General features: G+C 42.2%; 1 protein-coding gene across 1 annotated transcript; it reads left to right on the forward strand.

Annotated features, from left to right (window-relative positions):
* The first annotated feature begins 4394 nt into the window (after nt 1-4394).
* On the forward strand, nt 4395-11914 carry LOC117056315 (vomeronasal type-2 receptor 26-like). The gene is made up of 4 exons (XM_033166519.1): nt 4395-4445; nt 8683-8910; nt 10203-10329; nt 11013-11914. The coding sequence occupies exons 1-4, from the start codon at nt 4395-4397 to the stop codon at nt 11912-11914; spliced, it is 1308 nt and encodes a 435-aa protein (XP_033022410.1).
* Nucleotides 11915-20114: the final 8200 nt, after the last annotated feature.

Here is a 20114-nt window from a genome sequence, read left to right on the forward strand (position 1 = left end):
AGGCTCCTTCAGGTATAAGCCCATAGATCTTCAGTTGCAATGTTAAATCCACAACCTACATAATAACATTAAGAAAACAACAAACCAGTAATCTCCTCTTCCACGACACATTTAAAAGGGCACTGGAGGTCAACCAACCACAGGCCTGGTTGAAAAGAAAGGTCCATCAGTTCTGTCCCTGCAACCATAACACAACAATGGGGAGTCATTAGTGACAGGACTGGTGGGTCGGGATGAGCCGGGCACCAAATGGAAAATCATCCATGCCTTTCGTGACTTCACTAGGCGATCACGTGCATGCAAACAAAAGACACTTGCTGCCCATTGTGCAACAATTACTTACCTTTGTTCCATGAAAACTTACCTGTAACCTCATCCAATGTACTTCCTTTCTGTGACATGTTCTGGCAGGGCGGGAAACAGGAAGGTTCTCCTGTCAATGAAAGCGCATTAAAATGCTGTTTCCTTTTGTTTAGGGTTCTCCAACTTCCTGCATGTGGCGAGTGGGAACCCTGTTGCAACAGATCTTTCTTTAATAAAGAATAGGCTTACTAGCTGATAGAGGAACTCAACATTCTCTGAACAGGCTCCTACACGGCATACAGGAATGGAGCAATTCCCCCCCCACACAAAAAAAATCGTTTTACACCACCATTCCTCTGAGAGCCAGCTTTCTGTTCAAGGAGCTGGGAAGGTTCATAAGAAGCCAGGTTAGGAACCCTTGCTTAGGAGCCACACTGAGAAGAGCTCAAAAGAACTTCTAACACCTTGCCAACCTTTCATCCCCCAGGAGAGCCTTTCCCTTGGCTGCTTCCATCACCAGGGACATCTCACTGTCTGCAAGTCCAAGAATGTTTGACCATACAATAATGGAACTGCTCCAAGAATGCTCATAGGGAAGCCGGACCTCACACTGCTGGGTAACAGTGAAAACCCAAGAAAGATCTGATATATTATCTCCCCTTGCCCAATAAACAGGTAATTGTTAGAACTTAAACCTTCAGGTTGTCTGTTGCTCACTTTCTAAATTTCAGGATCTCACTGGTTTTTCCATTCTCACGTGCCACAACCATGTCTGTTATGTATCAAGTTGCACCACTGCATTTAGGCCGTCATTGTCACCTGTTGGGTCCCTCATGTTGCTCTTCTACTTTAGATGGCAAAATACGTTTCTCCATATGCCCTTCTCTACATCTTTATATATAATTAGTAGATTAAGCTGTTGGTTCATGCAAGAGGGTTTTCCTGAAGTTTTTAGAAACACAAATGTCTGGCAAACACGAACCATTTTTCTATTTTGTGAGGAAATGTAATACCATGTATTGCACCTGCAACTGAACTTTGCATTATTTATTTTAACTATTTCCTCCCGCCCCTTAACTGGTATACAAGGATACACCAGTTGCTGTTGTTGCTGCTGCTCTTGTTCTTACACCCCTGAGGTCCAACATCCTAAAAATCATGGCTCCGTTGGTGACACACGTACACTTGAGGAAAATGGGGCATGTGTGACTGAGGAAGAGATTTGGAAAAACGAGGGAGCTCCTTCAGATTAGCGATTTGCAGGTGGGCTGCTTGCTTTCCTGTGATTCACCATTCCCAGTGCACCTCTCAATGAGAAATATGTATGATTATTTTGCACTTATCATTTTGTCTCACAGAGCACAATGCTCAACGGAGAAAACTTTGGAACCAGTAATTATCTCAAAGTGATGGGTTTCATCATCCATCTTGCCAAATCCCATCTCAGACCATGAACACAGTCAGAGTGTAAAAGCTTATATTAAATAAACCCTGTGATATTCAAAGCCCCAGTGAGAAATTCTGAACACACAGGATCTCATGGGTCAGATCTTTGGCACAACCACTTTAACAAATTAATCCAGAGCCATTAAACCTAATGCAATTTATGGTGGATGAGAGAGAAATCTGGCTTTCTGCATAACTGTTGGTCAAGATGGCAGGAACTTCTCTACTGCTGCTCCTTCTTTTCCTGTGGCTCCAGATGCCTCCAGCAGACTGCAAGGAAGACTCTGAGAGATGCACCGTGACGGATCCTTTCCAGCTTCCATACCAGTATTATCAGGGAGGGGACCTGATCATTGGAGGGATTGTTAATACTTTTGGCTATACATCTGAAGAACTAGATCTCCATGACAATCCAAACATCAAGTTTACAGATGAACTTTTGTAAGAAAATAACTCTATCTGTTCTAGAGTACACTTCTATATGCTGCTATAGGCTACAACTACACCATACAAACCATGGCATGCTCAGAAAACATTTGCATATGACTTTTTCCAAGTATGAAGGTTAAAAATACGTTTTCTTCTCATTATATTGTTATCTTGGCATCTTCTTCTGTGTTGCTTTATTCCTCATCTGGAGGTTTCTGTCTTCTGCCTCTTCTGCTTTCTCCTCACCTGATCTCATGCTTAATCCTCATCCTCCCTCTGTGTTTCCTCTCACACCAAGGATGGATGGTTTTACTTTGCAGCAAAGCTTGATCCCCACATTCACAATCACCATCATTCAATCTGACAGTCACAGATGCTGTGAGTCAGGAATATCATAACTTCTGGATTATATTCCCAGCTGTACCATTTAAACAATATTGGGTAAAAATTACTGAAGTGTTGCAAAATTATTCTTTCCAAAGCAAAGTATCTAACTGAGGTATATGCAAAGTAGACCAACTTTTCTGATCTATTAATCATAAGCGATAAGAGAATAACTCATGTGTGTGTGTTGCAGAATGTGAATGTTCTGTACAAATGCTTTTTATATGCTATATTCCTAAAGCTGAATGAATACTGACCATGTATTTCCATTATCAAATGTTAGGATGCACAATGCACAGGATTTTTAATGCTTATTTGTGTTATTTAATCTTTTGGAATTTGTTGGAAAAAATCAGAAAAAATAAATACCAGTACCTCTGACACATTGTACAACTCTTTTATTAGTTCAACACTGAAGTACTACCAGAATACCCTCTCCCTGGTGTTTGCTGTGAAAGAAATCAATGAGAATCCTAACATCGTACTGAATATGAGCTTTGGGTTCCATCTCTATGATTGCTTTGTGAATACAAGGATAACTTATCAGAACATCCTGAAACTTCTGTCCAGCTCAAAAAGGATTGTCCCCAACTTCAAATGTGACAAGAAAAAATATATGATAGCTGTTATTGGAGCACTTGACTCTGACATCTCCCTTCACATGACTACAATCTTAGGCATCTACAATATTCCACAGGTATAGTAGTAGTAGTAGTAGTAGTAGTAGTAGTAATAGTAATATTTATATGCCATCCATCTGACTGGGTTGACCCAGCCACTCTGGGTAGCTTCGATGAAGTAATAAAACCACAGTAAAGAATCAAACATTCAAAACTTTCCCGATACAGGACTGCCTTCAGATGCTTCTAAAAGTAAGATAGTTGTTTATTTCCTTGACATCTGAAGAGAAGGTGTTCCACAGTGCGGGCGCCTCCACCAAGAAGGCCCTCTGCTTGGTTCCCTGTAACCTCACTTCTCTCAGTGAGGGAACTGCCAGAAGGCCCTTGGATCTGGACCTCAGTGTATGGTCTGAATGATGGGGGGTAGAGACGCTCCTTCAGGTATACTGGGCCTTTGAGGCTGTTTAGGGCTTTCAAGGTCAGCACCAACACTTTGAATTGTGCTCAGAAACATACTGGGAGCCAATGTAGGTCTTTCTAGACTGGTGTTACATAGTCCCAGTGGACAGTCCCAGTCACCAGTCAAGCTGCCACATTCTGGATTACTTGCAGTTTCCACACCACCTTCCAAGGCAGCCCCACGTAGAGTGTATTGCAGTAGTCACAGCGGGAGATAGTGAGTGTGTGAGCTGTGAAGCTTTTCTGCCTCTGGAACAATAATTATCTTCTGGTTCTCCATACTTCCTTTTACCTTGGTTCATTTTTCTGAAAGTAGAAGTGAGAAAGAAAAATACATAACTGATACAAAAGTGTCTGACTCTTCTCATGTTTTTGGTAAGAAATCATACCTGGAAAAATAAAGATCTCACTCCCTGATATTCATGCTCTCCATTTGGGGCAGGGAGCTGTGCATTCGTGGTTGGAAGGGCGTTGGTGCTTCCCTGACTTCCTGACACAGGTGTCACTGCAGCTTGTCTGGAAGGAGGGAGGGAAAGGGAGAGAGAGGGAGGTTGGTGCAGTGCAAATGCACCAGTAGGAATCCTCCTCCCAGGAAGCTGCACAACACCAGTTGCAAGAGGGTAGAGGAATGATGCTACCCAGCCACTGCTGGAGATATGCACTAACTTATAGTGAGATCAACATGCATCCATAAATGGATTTTCCCCTCTTTTTGCCTTTTCTGTTCCACAAGAATGTTGAAGGAATGGCTTGATGGCCCGTCCCCACAAGCTGAAGTATTTACAATACTTCATTGATGCACTGGTGAGTAATGGATTCAGTGGTTTTATGTTACAACACCTCTAAAAAAAGGAACTTCTGCTTCCATTCATTCAAATACCTCCAATATACAAAACTAAAGAATACATTTTTACCTTCAATAAATCCTCATGGGTTCCACTTCAGGCAGTTATGTGGGATGAATCCTAACCATTTGATATAACGCCCCAATTATTGTGAGTTACAGGTGGGTAGCCGTGTTGGTCTGCCATAGTCAAAACAAAATCGAAAATTCTTTCTAGTAGCACCTTAGAGACCAACTGAGTTTGTTCCTGGTATGAGCTTTCGTGTGCATGCACACGAAAGCTCATACCAGGAACAAACTCAGTTGGTCTCTAAGGTGCTACTAGAAAGAATTTTCGATTTTGTTCCAATTATTGTGAGATTGATTTCTTCCTTAGATTGCTTATTGCATATTAGCTCCAGTGAGGAGGACCGAGTTTCAGCTCCAAACCTTCTTCCGGACGGTTCCCAATGAGAAATATCAATATGCAGGGATTGTCAAGCTCCTTCTTCATTTCCAATGGACGTGGGTCGGACTTGTTGCTTCAGATGATGAAAATGGAGAGAAGTTTATGCAAATCTTAGGGCCAATGCTTTCCCAGCATGGAGTCTGCACAGCTTTCAAAGAAAAAGTACCAGCCTTTACTCAAGGGATAGATTATTTCAATTCAATGGATCTTTTTAAGACTAAGTCCTCTTTCTTGATGATCTCAGAAGTCAATATCTTAGTTCTATGTGCAGAACCTCAGACCATTACCAATGTGAAATGGATGATTTATTTTTCTTCATTAACTGAAGATATTGCAGAGAATTCTAAAGGCAGAGTGTGGATTTTGACAGCCCAATGGGCCTTCTCATCAGATACAATGCAAAGGTATTATGATATTCAAGGCCTTGATGGAGCTCTGTCTTTTGCAATTCACACAGAAGAAGTCCAAGGATTTAAAGAATTCCTTCAGACACTAAACCCTAACTCTCCAAATGGAGATGGGTTCCTCCAGACTTTTTGGGAACAGGCATTTAACTGTTTATTTTCTGTTTCAAATGAGCCCAATGAAAGCAGAGACACATGCTCTGGCAAAGAGAGTCTGGAGAGCCTTCCCGGGCATATTTTTGAAATGACCATGACCGGTCAAAGTTACAGTATCTATAATGCGGTTTATGCCATTGCATATACTTTGCACAAGATTCTCTCACCCAGACCGAAACACAGAATGATGGCAGGCAGAGGTGGGCTCGATTCTCCCCAACTGCAACCCTGGCAGGTAAGATTTCATATTCAGAATAAATCTTTGCTTGGGCTAATCTAATGAGTGATGACACACAGTCCATAGAATGAATACACATGGAAGAAAAACACCTCTTACAGCATTTACCTTTCCCTCACCAAACAAATGTTCTTTTCAGTGCTTCCCTGTTTTCCCTTGCCTTCAAGTTGGAGCCTCAATCAATATATTTCCTATACTTCCACTTCAAGTTGCAGAGGTGGAAGTCATTTTTTAAAATAAAACCACAGAAAAACCTCCAACATAAAAATCTTCCCTGCAATATGAGTACTTAAATAAACTGAATAGACGGCCAACATCATCACGTTCTTAAGGTCCATGAATAACCACAGGTTAGAGGTCCCGGGCCCTAAGGAGGTCGGACTAACCTTCACCAGGGCCAGGGCCTTTTCAGTGATTGCTCCGACCTGGTGGAATGCTCTGTCCCATGAGACTAGGGCCCTGCAGGACTTGATCTCCTTCTGCCTGGCCTTTAATTTGTAACTCAGCTTGATCTTTTATTTCCCTTCTTTCCCCCCTCCCCTTTTTATGAAGATTACCTGCTCTGGGACCCCACAGTTAATTCTGGCCTGGCCTCCTCGCTGGTCCAAGTAGGACTAATTTAGCCAGTCAGCCCTGGTGACTATCTAATGTTTATTGGATGGATTTCCCCAATTGATTTTTGAACTTTGAATTTTATTCGAAACAAAATAGAATTTTTTTTCCAGTAGCACCTTAGAGACCAACTGAGTTTGTTCTTGGTATGAGCTTTCGTGTGCATGCACACTTCTTCAGATACACTGAAACAGAAGTCACCAGATCCTTAAATATAGTGAGGGAGTGGGGAGGGGTATTACTCAGAAGGGTGGTGGGAATGGGTGATCAGCTGATAGGTGTGGAAAACCTGGTCACTCTTAACGGCTGCAATTAGTCTTGCAGGGAAAGGCAAGGGGTGAGATGGCTAAAGATAGCTTTGTTATGTATAATGAGATAAGAATCCAATGTCTTTGTTCAAACCAGGTTTCTCCATGGTTTTAAGTTTGGTGATTAGTTGCAATTCAGCCACTTCTCTTTCCAGTCTATTTCTGAAATTTCTTTGTATTAAGACAGCTACTTTGAGATCTTTTATAGAATGTCCTGGGAGATTGAAGTGTTCTCCTACTGGTTTCTCTGTCTTGTGATTCCTGATATCAGATTTATGTCCATTTATCCTTTGGCGTAGGGTTTGGCCTGTTTGTCCAATATAGAGAGCTGAAGGGCACTGTTGGCATTTGATTGCATACACAATGTTGGAAGATGAGCAATTAAATAGTCCTGAGATGGTGTGTTTGATGTTGTTGGGACCAGTAATGGTGTTGTCCGGGTTTATGTGGCAGCAAAGTTGGCATCTGGGTTTATTGCAGGCTCTGGTACCAGTGTCCATGTTGAGTCCTGTTTTTGTATTATTGTGGGTGAGGAGCTGTTTGAGATTGGGTGGCTGTTTGTATGCGATGAAGGGTCTTCCTCCCAGAGCTTGAGAAAGAGAACTGTCATTGTCTAGGAGAGGTTGTAGATCTCTGATGATGCGTTGTACTGTTTTAATTTGGGAGTTGTATGTGATTACTAGTGGTGTTCTGTTATTTTCTTTTTTGGGTCTGTCTTGCAGCAAGTTCTCTCTAGGTATCAGTCTGGCTCTGTTGATCTGTTGTTTAACTTCATCAGGTGGATATTTTAGTTCTAAAAAGGTTTGCTGTAGATCTCTTAGGTGAGAGTCTCTGTCTGTAGAGTTGGAACAGATGCGGCTGTAACGTAGGGCCTGGCTACATTACATATTTTATTGTTTTATTGTCATTCATGCATTTTATTGAATTTTATTGTTATTCATGCATTTATACTGTATTTTATGCTGATTTTATGTTGTATTACAATTAAGTGTTGTTAAATTTGTTGAGAGCCCGGGTTTCTGAACCGGGAAGGGCAGGCTATAAATAAAATATAATAATAATAATAATAATAATAATAATAATAATAATAATAATAATAAATTCCATATAAAAATGTTTTTGTAACTAGACTTGCTTCTTTATCCATGTGATAATGTGCAAAGTCAGGCAAGAGAAAAGAGAAATATGAAGAATGGAGAATGCATTTGAAAATATTTAGCTTTGTTTCTATCCCGGACTGCCAGAACTTTCTGTCCACCAATAACAACTATCTTCTATAGCCTGCATTTCTTTCTGAACAAAAAAGGAACTTATATGGCTGTTTTAAAGGTACAGTGGTACTTCTGGTTAAGAACTTAATTCGTTCTGGAAGTCCGTTCTTAACCTGGAACTGTTCTTAACCTGAGGTACCACTTTAGGTAATGGGACCTCCAGCTGCCAGTGTGCCGCCAGAGCACAATTTCTGTTCTCATCCTGAAGCAAAGTTCTTAACCAGAGGTACTATTTATGGGTTAGCAGAGTCTGTAACCTGAAGCATCTGTAACTTGAAGCATCTGTAATTACACTTCCCTCCCAAAGCCAGGTGAGCAAGGCAGTGCATTCCATGCCAGCCTTGGGGAAGGAGACACAAGGCCTCTGGGTGCGTCCCAGAGGCCAGGAAAGAAGGTGCCCCCTTGCTTATCAGGCTGTGGGGAGGTCATTACAGTGCTCTAAGGGCACCCCAGGGTCCTCCTGCAACCTTCCCAGAGCCAAGGAAGCATCTCCCCGCCTTGTGGAGGGCAGTTCCAGGGGTTCCTGACATTCCACACTTTTACCTTTGCACATGGACCCCCAGAACTGACCCTTCAAATGCTTAAATGTCAGGCCAAGTGTACTTCCTAGAAATCCATATGTGCTCCAAAGGTGGAACACACTATTTTTTACTCCTTTCCATTGTGTGACATACATGGATTGATACTATTTCCTTTCTAAAACCAATAAAGCGATTCCCTTTTTTAATTTTGAAAGTTTGCTTTGTTTTCTTCTGTCTAGCTTCTCTCCATCTTGAGGAGCATCTCCTTCAACAACAGTGCTGGGGACTGTGTGTCTTTTGATGAGAATGGGGAATTGGCAGCTGGATTTGATGTTCTGAACTGGGTTACTTTCCCCAACCAAACCTTCGTGCGAGTGAAAGTAGGAAAGATAGAACCGCAGGAATCGCACAATGTCGACTTCAGCATGGATGAAGAAGTCATCAAATGGCACAAAACATTCAATCAGGTGGGAGTGGACTCTTGGTTTTTTATTTTAAAAAAGGGAGCATTTTTATTATTATTCAGAATACAAATACAAGAATAACATTCATAAGTTCAGTAATTGCATGAAGGGATTACTACAAGTGAGTAAGCTCTCCTGCTAGGCTTAGCCAGGTCACATTAATGTAGGACTGAAGGGAAAGGGAAGGCAAAGGACCCCTTAATGGTTAAGTCCATTGTAGCGCTCATTGTAGCTCACATTTTCAGGCCATGTCTGTAGGCCATGTCTGCAGTTTGTCTGCAGACAGCTTTCCAGGACATGTGGCCATCATGATTAAACTGCTTCTGGCACAAGAGAACACCGTGATGAATGCCAGCATGCATGGAAACTTCGTTTACCTTCCCGCCACAGTGGTACCTATGTATCAACTTGCACTGGTATGCTTTTGAACTGCTCGGTTGGCAGGAAGTGGGACAGAGCAACCGGAGCTCACCCTATTGTGTGGATTTGAACAGCCAACCTTCCAATGAACCAGCCCAAGTGGCTCAGTGGTTTAGACCACAGCACACTGAGTGCATAATGTAGGAGTAAATCCTATCTTGCGTGGCAAGGTCCTCCCCCTTTGTTGAATAAAGACACATGACTCAATTAATTAAGGTTAATGGGCTAAGAAAGGCCACAACTTTATTGGTTACAGATGATGAGCGGTATTGGCTTAAGCATTGGATGTAACCGACTATATCAGACTCGAGCCCGTCTGCTGGGATTCCAGGAAGCATTAACCACCAGCAGGGGGAGTCCTGCTGGGTGGGTAAACCAGAGCACTGGGAGTCATAAGAGAGAGATCTCCCAGCTGCGACCTGCCTTTAATGTGCAGGTCACACCCCCTGACCGACCGGATTGGCCGGCCCAGCCAGTGACGCAGCCAAGAAACCCCAATCGTGCAGGGTGGCCACCCACCCCCTGCTCACGTGGAGGGGTAGTGAGAGCCCGCAACACCACCTCCTCCTAAGGTGGAAGTGGCTGAACCAAACAACACTTATTTTTAAATAGACAAGGGGAGGATAAAATTTTGCCTTCTCTGCCAACTCCCATTATTTCAGAATCGGTTCTGTTTCCCTGTCCTCTCATCTCATACAAATGAAAAATTCAATTTCCCTTCTGCTTCACTCCCAATATTAATATTACAATTTATTCACACATATATCACCTTTGTGGAATAACATGAATCTGCCAAGTGATCTCGTCTCCTTGGTTCAAACTGTGTTCTTCACCATGCAAAAGGGAACCTCCTCTTCTCCTCTCTTTCTGACCAGGTGCTCCCCCTTGGATTGTGTAATGATCGGTGCCAGCCAGGCTACAGCCGGAAAAAGAAGGAGGGGCTGCCATTTTGTTGCTATGACTGTGCTTCATGTCCAGATGGGATGATTTCGAATCAAACGGGTAAGAGACATCATCTGCTCTTTTATGAAATGCTTCCTAATTGATTTCAACAGTTTGCCCTTATTAACAGTTCAGTACTCCTAAACAGAACAGCAGTTCACTCAGATCTAGAAGAAAGAAAACGGACACAGAGAGTAGGGCAAACTAGAGTCACAACTTTAACCTTTCCAAAGTAGATCTGTGGAAATAAATGTGGATCATGTCCCATGTTCTCTGCCTGCTCCCCTCCTGCCACAGCTTGCGGAGTCAGGAAAGACTTGCCTAACCCTCCATCCCATAGTTTTAGGGGTGAGAGCCAGAAACACAAGATCACATTCTGCTGTTCCAAGATATCATAGTGGGCTTCTCACTTTTCAGCAGAGACAACTCTTTGCTCTTTCAATGGCCCCATATTAACAGTCATCAATACTTTGCTTCCAAAATTCCTGGTGATGTGATTGATACCACCTATATGGTTTATGAAGAAAAAAATACCCGTTGCATTTCACTGGTTTCCACATATCTCTGATACTTTTTTCACACTAATTAATGGCTCAGAATTGTGTTTTGGGACCAGAAGCAATATTTCTTTCCAAGGAGAGGTGATGGAGGAATCCATTACATTACAAACAATGAAAAATGACTGAAGAAAAAGGTTGCCAAGTTTGCTGGAACTCATATATCATTCATTTGATTTTTTTTAGATATGGATTATTGTTTCAAATGCCAAGAAGGTCAGTTTCCAAACCACAACAGAGATGAATGCATTCCCAAGAGACAACATTTTCTTTCCTACACAGAGCCTTTGGGATTCGCACTAGCTGCCTTAGCTCTGCTCTTCGCTCTGGTCACAGCCTTGGTCCTTGGCGTCTTCTCTAGGAACGGGGACACTCCCATTGTCAAAGCCAACAACCGGGACCTCACCTACACTCTGCTCCTTGCCCTGTTGCTCTGCTTCCTCTGCTCCTTGCTCTTCATTGGCCAGCCTCACCCAGTGAGCTGCTCTTTACGACAAACGGCCTTTGGCATCATCTTCTCCATTGCGGTGTCTTGTGTCTTGGCCAAAACCATCACGGTGGTTCTGGCCTTCATGGCCACCAAACCAGGATCCAGGATGAGGAAATGGGTGGGGAAATCTCTGGCCAACTCTCTTCTTCTGGCTTGCTGCTCCCTTCAGGCCAGTATTTGTGCTGTTTGGCTCTGTACGGCTCCTCCCTTCCCAGATGTGGACATGAACTCTCTGGCGGAGGAAATCATTGTGGAATGCAACGAAGGCTCTGCCGCCATGTTTTATTGTGTCCTGGGGTACCTGGGATTCCTGGCCATTGTCAGCTTCACGGTCGCTTTCCTGGCCAGGAAGTTGCCAGACAGTTTCAACGAAGCCAAGTTCATCACTTTCAGCATGTTGGTGTTCTGCAGCGTTTGGCTGTCCTTTGTTCCCTCTTATCTGAGCACCAAAGGAAAGCAGATGGTGGCTGTGGAGATCTTCTGCATCTTGGCCTCCAGTACAGGCTTGCTCGCTTGCATCTTCTTCCCCAAATTGTACATAATCCTTCTGAGGCCCGACTTGAACAGCAAAGACCACTTGATTTGGAGGAGCAAATAAAGGTCAACCCTCACTGATGCCTTTAATTGTTGCATTATTATAAAATGCAGACATTTATTGGAATAAAACTGGCCAAGGAAATCCCTTTTGTGTCCCAATTCTTATCTTTTCCTACTCCATTTTTTCACCCCTCTCTTGTCATTGTCTATTTATTTACAGCACTTCCCACAAACTGTTCTCAAAGTGGTTCGCACAAAAATCTCAGTCTAAACACTGTAATACGTAAGAACATTGGTAAAACATGCTGGATCCGGCCCTTGATGAATTTAGTCCAGCATCCTGTTCTCACATGGACCAGCCAGATTATCATTATCATTATTATTATTGTTGTAATTTTTTTTAATTCATTTTCAATTAAAAAACATTCACACTTCCTGTTTCCTTGCTGTGGGAAATGGCTGCCACCCATGAGATCGGACCCTCAGTAGTGCCAGAAATTCAGGGTTAATATGAGGGTAATTAGCCCTGCCAACTCCTCCTCCAGGTTATCGGGGGACTTAGCTGCCCGCCGATCGTCTGTAATCTGCCTCTCACAACAAGATGCCAGGTTTGGGATGCTGTGCAAAGCATGGCACAAACTGAGAACTCTCCAGAGCCACTCTCACATGCATGGGATACCTGTTTTCTAAAAATTAAAAAAGATTTGGTTAAAAAACCTGGCATGTTCTGGACGGAAAGAGATAGAAAAATCTGCTAACCTACAAAGTCATTTGAGGCTAAGCTTTGGACTTCAAAAAGACTTTCATCTTGGCATCTTGATTAATGAATGTGAGTGTTCGCTGTACTTTTGGATTTGTTATATTTACTATCTCATGATTTGGTGAACCTCACCAAGAAATGAATTACCCAAAGGAAACGAAGGAGATGTAAAATTAATTGGATGTATGGTATCACAGTCCTTGACAGAGAGCCCCAATCAAAATTGGCAGCAGAAATTCAGATTTGAGGGTGTCTCGGGCTGAGGGCGGGAAATGGCGGTATTAGCAGTTGTGGCACAGAAAGAAAAGGAAGACGAATAAGTCTCCTTTATTTGACGGAGACTGGAGATACTTTTTATTTGAACTACAAAAGGGGTGTACTTCACAAAAGATGCATTTGCTTGCACAGAATATTTTTATATACAGTTTTAAAGGAAAGTGACAGTGGTTTCTGGATGCCTGCCAGCTCTTCCAGGGCCTGGGAGAACTGCTATGATTTTTTTTTTTTTTTTTTGAGAAACTGAAACAATCTTTATAAAACTCACTGAGAGCCAGTTTGGTGTAGTGGTTAAGAGCGGCAGACTCGTACTCTGGTGAACCTGGTTCGCGTCTCCACTCCTCCACATGCAGCTGCTGGGTGACCTTGGGCTAGTCACACTTCTCTGAAGTCTCTCAGCCCCACTCACCTCACAGAGTGTTTGTTGTGGGGGAGGAAGGGAAAGGAGAATGTGAGCCGCTTTGAGACTCCTTTGGGTAGTGAAAAGCGGGATATCAAATCCAAACTCTTCTTCTACTCTGACTGCCAAGTATATCCCATGGTATAGCACTATTGAAGCACCAGCTTATTAAGAGAGATCAAAGACAATACGGCGTCATTAATCTCAATCTTGGATGGAAGCCCTGAGCAAGAAATGGCAGAGAAAAGAGTGGCCATTGAAAGAGGACTGTGCTTTAAATAATATGACGGAGAATAACACGGAATAAAATTTGCCTCCTACGTGATTATAGAAATATGGAATCGTCAAATAAAACAAGACATAGAGTCACATAACAGCGGTTAAGATCAAAATTAGAAAATTGGAAAACAACAAGGAAGAAAGCAGGAAATAAATGTAGGACATCATCTGTTGAAATCCAGAACATGGGAAGTCCAATTTGAAATTAATTAATTTGGACTATATAATTGGCTGTATTTATTTTTTAATGTGGCAAGATTTGGTTTGATTTGTTATTAATATGAATGTTTTAATTAATATTATTATTAGAAGGAGCATCAACAGTGTTTTTTCTCAAGTGTCCAGAAAAGATCCCAAGACGTCTCTCCCAGCTATGTTCACCACACAGCCATCTTCATGAGCTCTGTCAGCACAGTGAAGTCACTCAGCCCAAAGGGAGTCTGTGACTTGGTGCTTCCATTGTGACACGTTAACTGACCACACGAGAACCACTAGAGAACATTCTAGAATTACGGGAGCTGTTTAACCAATCAAAACTCAAAGTGCTTTCTGTAACTACACAGCAATATATTAGATAGATAGATAGAGAGAGAGAGAGAGAGAGAGAGAGAGAGATAGATAGATAGATAGATAGATAGATAGATACTTTATTGTCATTGTACATTTTGTTGTTCAGTCATTCAGTCATGTCCAACACTTCGTGACCCCATGGAACAGAGCACGCCAGGCACGCCTGTCTTTCACTGCCTCCCGCAGTTTGGTCAGACTCATGTGATAGCCTCGAGAACACCGTCCAACCATCTCGCCTTCTGTCGTCCCCTTCTTGTGCCCTCAATCTTTCCCAGGGAGCCTTCAGTTCTCATGAGGTGGCCAAAGTATTGGAGCCTTAGCTTCAGGATCTGTCCTTCCAGTGAGCACTCAGGGCTGATTTCCTTAAGAATGGATAGGTTTGATCTTCTTGCAATCCATGGGACTCTCAAGAGTCTCCTCCAGCACCAGAATTCAAAAACATCAATTCTTCGGTGATCAGCCTTCTTTATGGTCCAGCTCTCACTTCCATACATCACCACTGGGAAAACCATAGCATTAACTATACGGACCTTTGTCGGCAAGGTAATGTCTCTGCTTTTTAAGATGCTGTCTAGGTTTGTCATTGCTTTTCTCCCAAGAAGCAGGCGTCTTCTAATTTCATGACTGCTGTCACCATCTGCAGTGATCATGGAACCCAAGAAAGGAAAATCTCTCACTGCCTCCACTTCTTCCCCTTCTATTTGCCAGGAGGTGATGGGACCAGTGGCCATGATCTTAGTTTTTTTTTATGCTGAGCTTCAGACCATATTTTGCGCTCTCCTCTTTCACCCTCATTAAAAGGTTCTTTAATTCCTCCTCACTTTCTGCCATCAAGGTTGTGTCATCAGCATATCTGAGATTGTTGATATTTCTTCTGGCAATCTTAATTCCGGTTTGGGATTCATTCAGTCCAGCCTTTTGCATGATGAATTCTGCATATAAGTTAAATAAGCAGGGAGACAATATACAGCCTTGTCGTACTCCTTTCCCAAGTTTGAACCAATCATTTATTCCATATCCAGTTCTAACTGTAGCTTCTTGTCCCACATAGAGATTTCTCAGGAGACAGATGAGGTGATCCGGCACTCCCATTTCTTTAAGAACTTGCCATAGTTTTCTGTGGTTGACACAGTCAAATGCTTTTGCATAGTCAATGAAGCAGAAGTAGATGTTTTTCTGGAACTCTCCTGCTTTCTCCATAATCCAGCGCATGTTTGCAATTTGGTCTCTGGTTCCTCTGCCCCTTCGAAATCCAGCTTGCACTTCTGGGAGTTCTCGGTCCACATACTGCTTAAGCCTGCCTTGTAGAATTTCAAGCATAACCTTGCTAGCGCGTGAAATGAGCGCAATTGTGCGGTAGTTGGAGCATTCTTTGGCACTGCCCTTCTTTGGGATTGGGATGTAGACTGATCTTCTCCAATCCTCTGGCCACTGCTGAGTTTTCCAAACTTGCAGGCACCTTAACAGCATTATCTTTTAAAATTTTAAATAGTTCAGCTGGAATATCATCACTTCCACTGGACTTGTTATTAGCAGTGTTTTCTAAGGCCCATTTGACTTTACTCTCCAGGATGTCTGGCTCAAGGTCAGCAACCACACTACCTGTGGTTTACGAGACCTCCTTATCTTTCTGGTATAAATCCTCTGTGTATTCTTGCCACCTCTTCTTGATGTCTTCTGCTTCTGTTAGGTCCTTTCCACTTTTGTCTTTTATTATGGTAATGTTTGGACGAAATGTTCCTTTCATATCTCCAATTTTCCCATTCTGTTGTTTTCCTCTATTTCCTTGCATTGCTCGTTTAAGAAGGAAGGCCCTCTTGTCTCTCCTTGTCCCCTCTTGTCTCTCCTTTTCCAAACTCGCTGGCATACTGAGTGTAGCACCTTAACAGCATCATCTTTTAAAATTTTAAATAGTTCAGCTGGAATATCATCCCTTCCACTGGCCTTGTTGTTAGCAAGGCTTTCTAAGGCCCATTTGACTTCACTCTCCAGGATGTCTGGCTCAAGGTCAGCAACCACACTACCTGGGGTGTACGCGACCTCCATATCTTTCTGGTATAATTCCTCTGTGTATTCTTGCCACCTCTTCTTGATGTCATCTGCTTCTGTTAGGTCCTTTCCACTTTTGTCCTTAATTGTGGTTATCTTTGTACGAAATGTTCCTTTCATATCTCCAATTTTTGTGAACACATCTCTGGTTTTTCCCATTCTGTTATTTTCCTCTATTTCTTTGCATTGCTCGTTTAGAAAAGCCATCTTGTCTCTCCTTGCTATTCTTTGGAAATCTGCATTCAACTTCCTGTATCTTTCACTATCTCCCTTGCATTTTGCTTGCCTTCTCTCCCCCGCTATTTGTAAGGCCTCATTGGACAGCCACTTTGCTTTCTTGCATTTCCTTTTCATTGGGATGGTTTTCATTGCTGCCTCCTGTATAATGCTACGAGCCTCCATCCATAGTTCTTCAGGCACTCTGTCCACCAAATCTAAATCCTTAAACCTGTTCCTCATTTCCACTGTGCATTCATAAGGGATTTGATTTAGATTGTTTCTTACTGGCCCAGTGCTTTTTCCTACTTTCTTCTGTTTAAGCTGGAATTTTGCTATAAAAAGCTGATGATCAGAACCACAGTCAGCTCCAGGTCTTGTTTTTGCTGACTGTATAGAGCTTCTCCATCTTTGGCTGCAGAGAATATAATCAATCTGATTTCGATGCTGCCCATCTGGTGATGTCCATGTGTAGAGTTGTCTCTTGTAGTACAATGAAATTGAATGCCATCCCGCATTTACAGTCACATATACGCATTTATACATTTACAGCCACACATACACATACATACCATCCATCACGACTCCCCAAGATCATATCATTAAGTTACAGCATTTAAAATAGTTATAGCTCTTGGATAGAAACTGTTTTTTAGTCTATTCGTTCTTATAGCTTGTTTGCTCTGTAACCCTATCCTTAGGAGCTCCTGTCTACTGTAGATGTTGCTCACCCAGCCCAATGTACTCCAACCAAATAACAACAACAGTATAAGGCATCGAAAATGCTGAAAGGGAAAGGGAAAGCACTGATTCGCTGTGTCCGTACGCGCTGCCATCTTGTTCAACATTCCTATTTTAGCCAATCAAACCCTTATACTGAACATTATCCCGCCTCCCGGCCCTGTTGGCTGTTCTCTCCTTGCTCATTTTTATCAGCCAGTAGAAGCAAGGGTCAAATTTAAATGCAACACAAAACACTCCATTTTCTCTCTCTCTCTTTCTTTTTCCAATTCATCTTTATTGGTTTTATTTCAATACAAGAAATATTCTTTCTCAATATGAAATCACAGTGTAGAATCTCTGTTGAACATGTACTTCTTATTAGTAAAAAGAAAAGAAAAGAAAATATATTCTTGATTATTTTTTCATAAGTACTCTTGATATCTCCGACTTCCCTCCCCTTCTTACTTGGCTCCTTCAACATTCTTGGATAAATGCATATCATAAGAATGCTGTACTGTTGGTAACCAAAATTTCCCCAGATGATGAAGAAGAAGAGTTTGGATTTGATATCCCGCTTTTCACTACCCGAAGGAGTCTCAAAGCGGCTAACATTCTCCTTTCCCTTCCTCCCCCACAACAAACACTCTGTGAGGTGAGCGGGGCTGAGAGACTTCAAAGAAGTGTGACTAGTCCAAGGTCACCCAGCAGCTGCATGTGGAGGAGTGGAGACTCAAACCCGGTTCACCAGATTACGAGTCTACCACTCTTAACCACTACACCACACTGGCTCTCCAGTGTTTAGAAACTTCTCATTACAAGAGTTAATCTATCCCAGTCAAATAATTTAACTCTCCACAGAGGTCTTTCAGATATTGTTTAAACATATTCCAGTCTTTATCAAATTTTTGTTTCATTTGGTCCCTTAATTACATTGTCAGCTTATCCATTTCAGCATTTTCCATCAGTTTACTCAGCCAGGCTGGCAGACTGGAAAACCCTCCATTTCTCTGGGAGCCAGCTTTCTGTTCTTCATGGAGCTGGGAAGGGTCATAAGAACCCAGCTTGCTCACTTAGGAGCCACACTGAGAAGAGCTCCAGAGAACTTCTAACACCTTGCCAACCTTTCGTCCCCCAGGAGAGCCTTTCCCTTGGCTGCTTCCATCACCAGGGACATCTCACTGTCTGCAAGTCCAAGAATGTTTGACCACGCAAGAATGGAACTGCTCCAAGAATGCTCATAGGGAAGCCGGACCTCACACTGCTGGGTAACAGTGAAAACCCAAGAAAGATCTCATGTGACCTGTTAACCACCACACGAGAGCCACTAGAGAACCTACTAGAATTAGCTGTTTAACCAATCAAAACTCAAAGTGCTTTCTGTAACCCCACGGCAATATACCTGTATGTTTAAACATTCCTATCTTAGCATATGAAACCCCTATACCAAACATTAATCCCACCCCCCCTCTCGTCCCAGCTGGCTGTCTTCTCCCTGCTCAGTTTTCTCAGCCAGTAGGGGCAAATGTAAATGGAACACAAAACTCACTGTTACAGGTAAATGTAACTGTTATTGGAAAACACAACTGTGCAAAGTGTAACTGAAGCTACTGAAAGGGCAACTGCAATAACTAGGCTGGAAAATGTAAAAACAGTAATAGCTTTGACAAATTTGACAGGTACGCAGTGCCACCTACTGGGTCGATAGCAAAAGCCACCAATTCAACTACTTGATTGAATGGTACATTCAGAAAACAGTGCAGGCCATTCATAAAGTATCGGCAGTTCATTCATAAATATGTCTGCTGGATTTTCATAACTACAGGAGCTATCAAGGAATGCCAGGCTCCTTGGTTTGTCTTTCTTCTCTGAAGGAGTTGCCACATGCAGGTCCACCAGTTCTGTCCCTGAGACCACAACACAACACAAAACCCACCATTCCCCTGGGAGCCAGCTTTCTTTTATTCACGTCGATGGGAAGGTTCATAAGAACCCAGGTTAGGAACCCTTGCTTAGGAGCCACACTGAGAAGAGCTCAAAAGAACTTCTAACACCAACCTTTCGCCCCCCAGGAGAGCCTTTCCCTTGGCTGCTTCCATCACCAGGGACATCTCACTGTATGCAATAATGGAACTGTTCCAAGAATGCTCACATGGAACCCAAACCTCACACTGCTGGGTAACCGTGAAAGCCCAAGAAAGATCTCATGTGACCTGTTAACCAACCACGTGGGAGCCACTAGAGAACCTACTAGATTTAGCTGTTTAACCAATCAAAACTCAAAGTGCTTTCTATAACCATGATCTTACTGGCTTTTCCATTCTGTTTAGGGAAGCTTTTAATATTTGATGAATTATTGTATTTTAATATTTTGCTGGAAGCCACCCAGAGTGGCTGGGTAAATAATAATAATAATAATAATAATAATAATAATAATAATAATAATAATTCTTATGTGCCACAACCACATGTCTTTTATGTTTCTAGTTGAACCGCTGCATTTAGGCCATCATTGTCACCTGCTGGATCCCTCACGTTGCTCTCCTACTTTTAGATGACAAAATACATTTCTCCATATGCATTTCTCTACAACTTTACATATAACTAGTCAGATTAAGCTGTTGGTTCATGCAATAATTGTTTTCTGAAGTGTTTAGAAACACAAACGTCTGTGCCAAAAACTAGAAAACACAGGACATTCCAACAATAGAAGAATTGCAAATGAAGATGTTGGACTATATGGAACTGGCCGAAATGACTGGACGGGTCCGAGAACAGAAGGAGAAGATGGTGGAGGAAGATGGGAGTAAATTTAAAGTATACTTTAAAAAATATTGTAATATTTGAATATTGGAAAGATTTTGGAAGTAAATTGAGGCTAAGGTTTAAAATGAAAATAGTAAAATTGGAAATTAGGGTAATAAAAATAGATGATGTTAAAAAGAAGGTTAATTTCGAGGATTTTTAAAGCTTTATAATGAAGTTGGAAAA

The sequence above is a fragment of the Lacerta agilis genome, chromosome 13 (assembly GCF_009819535.1).
Source record: "Lacerta agilis isolate rLacAgi1 chromosome 13, rLacAgi1.pri, whole genome shotgun sequence".
Classification (NCBI taxonomy): Eukaryota; Metazoa; Chordata; class Lepidosauria; order Squamata; family Lacertidae; genus Lacerta; species Lacerta agilis.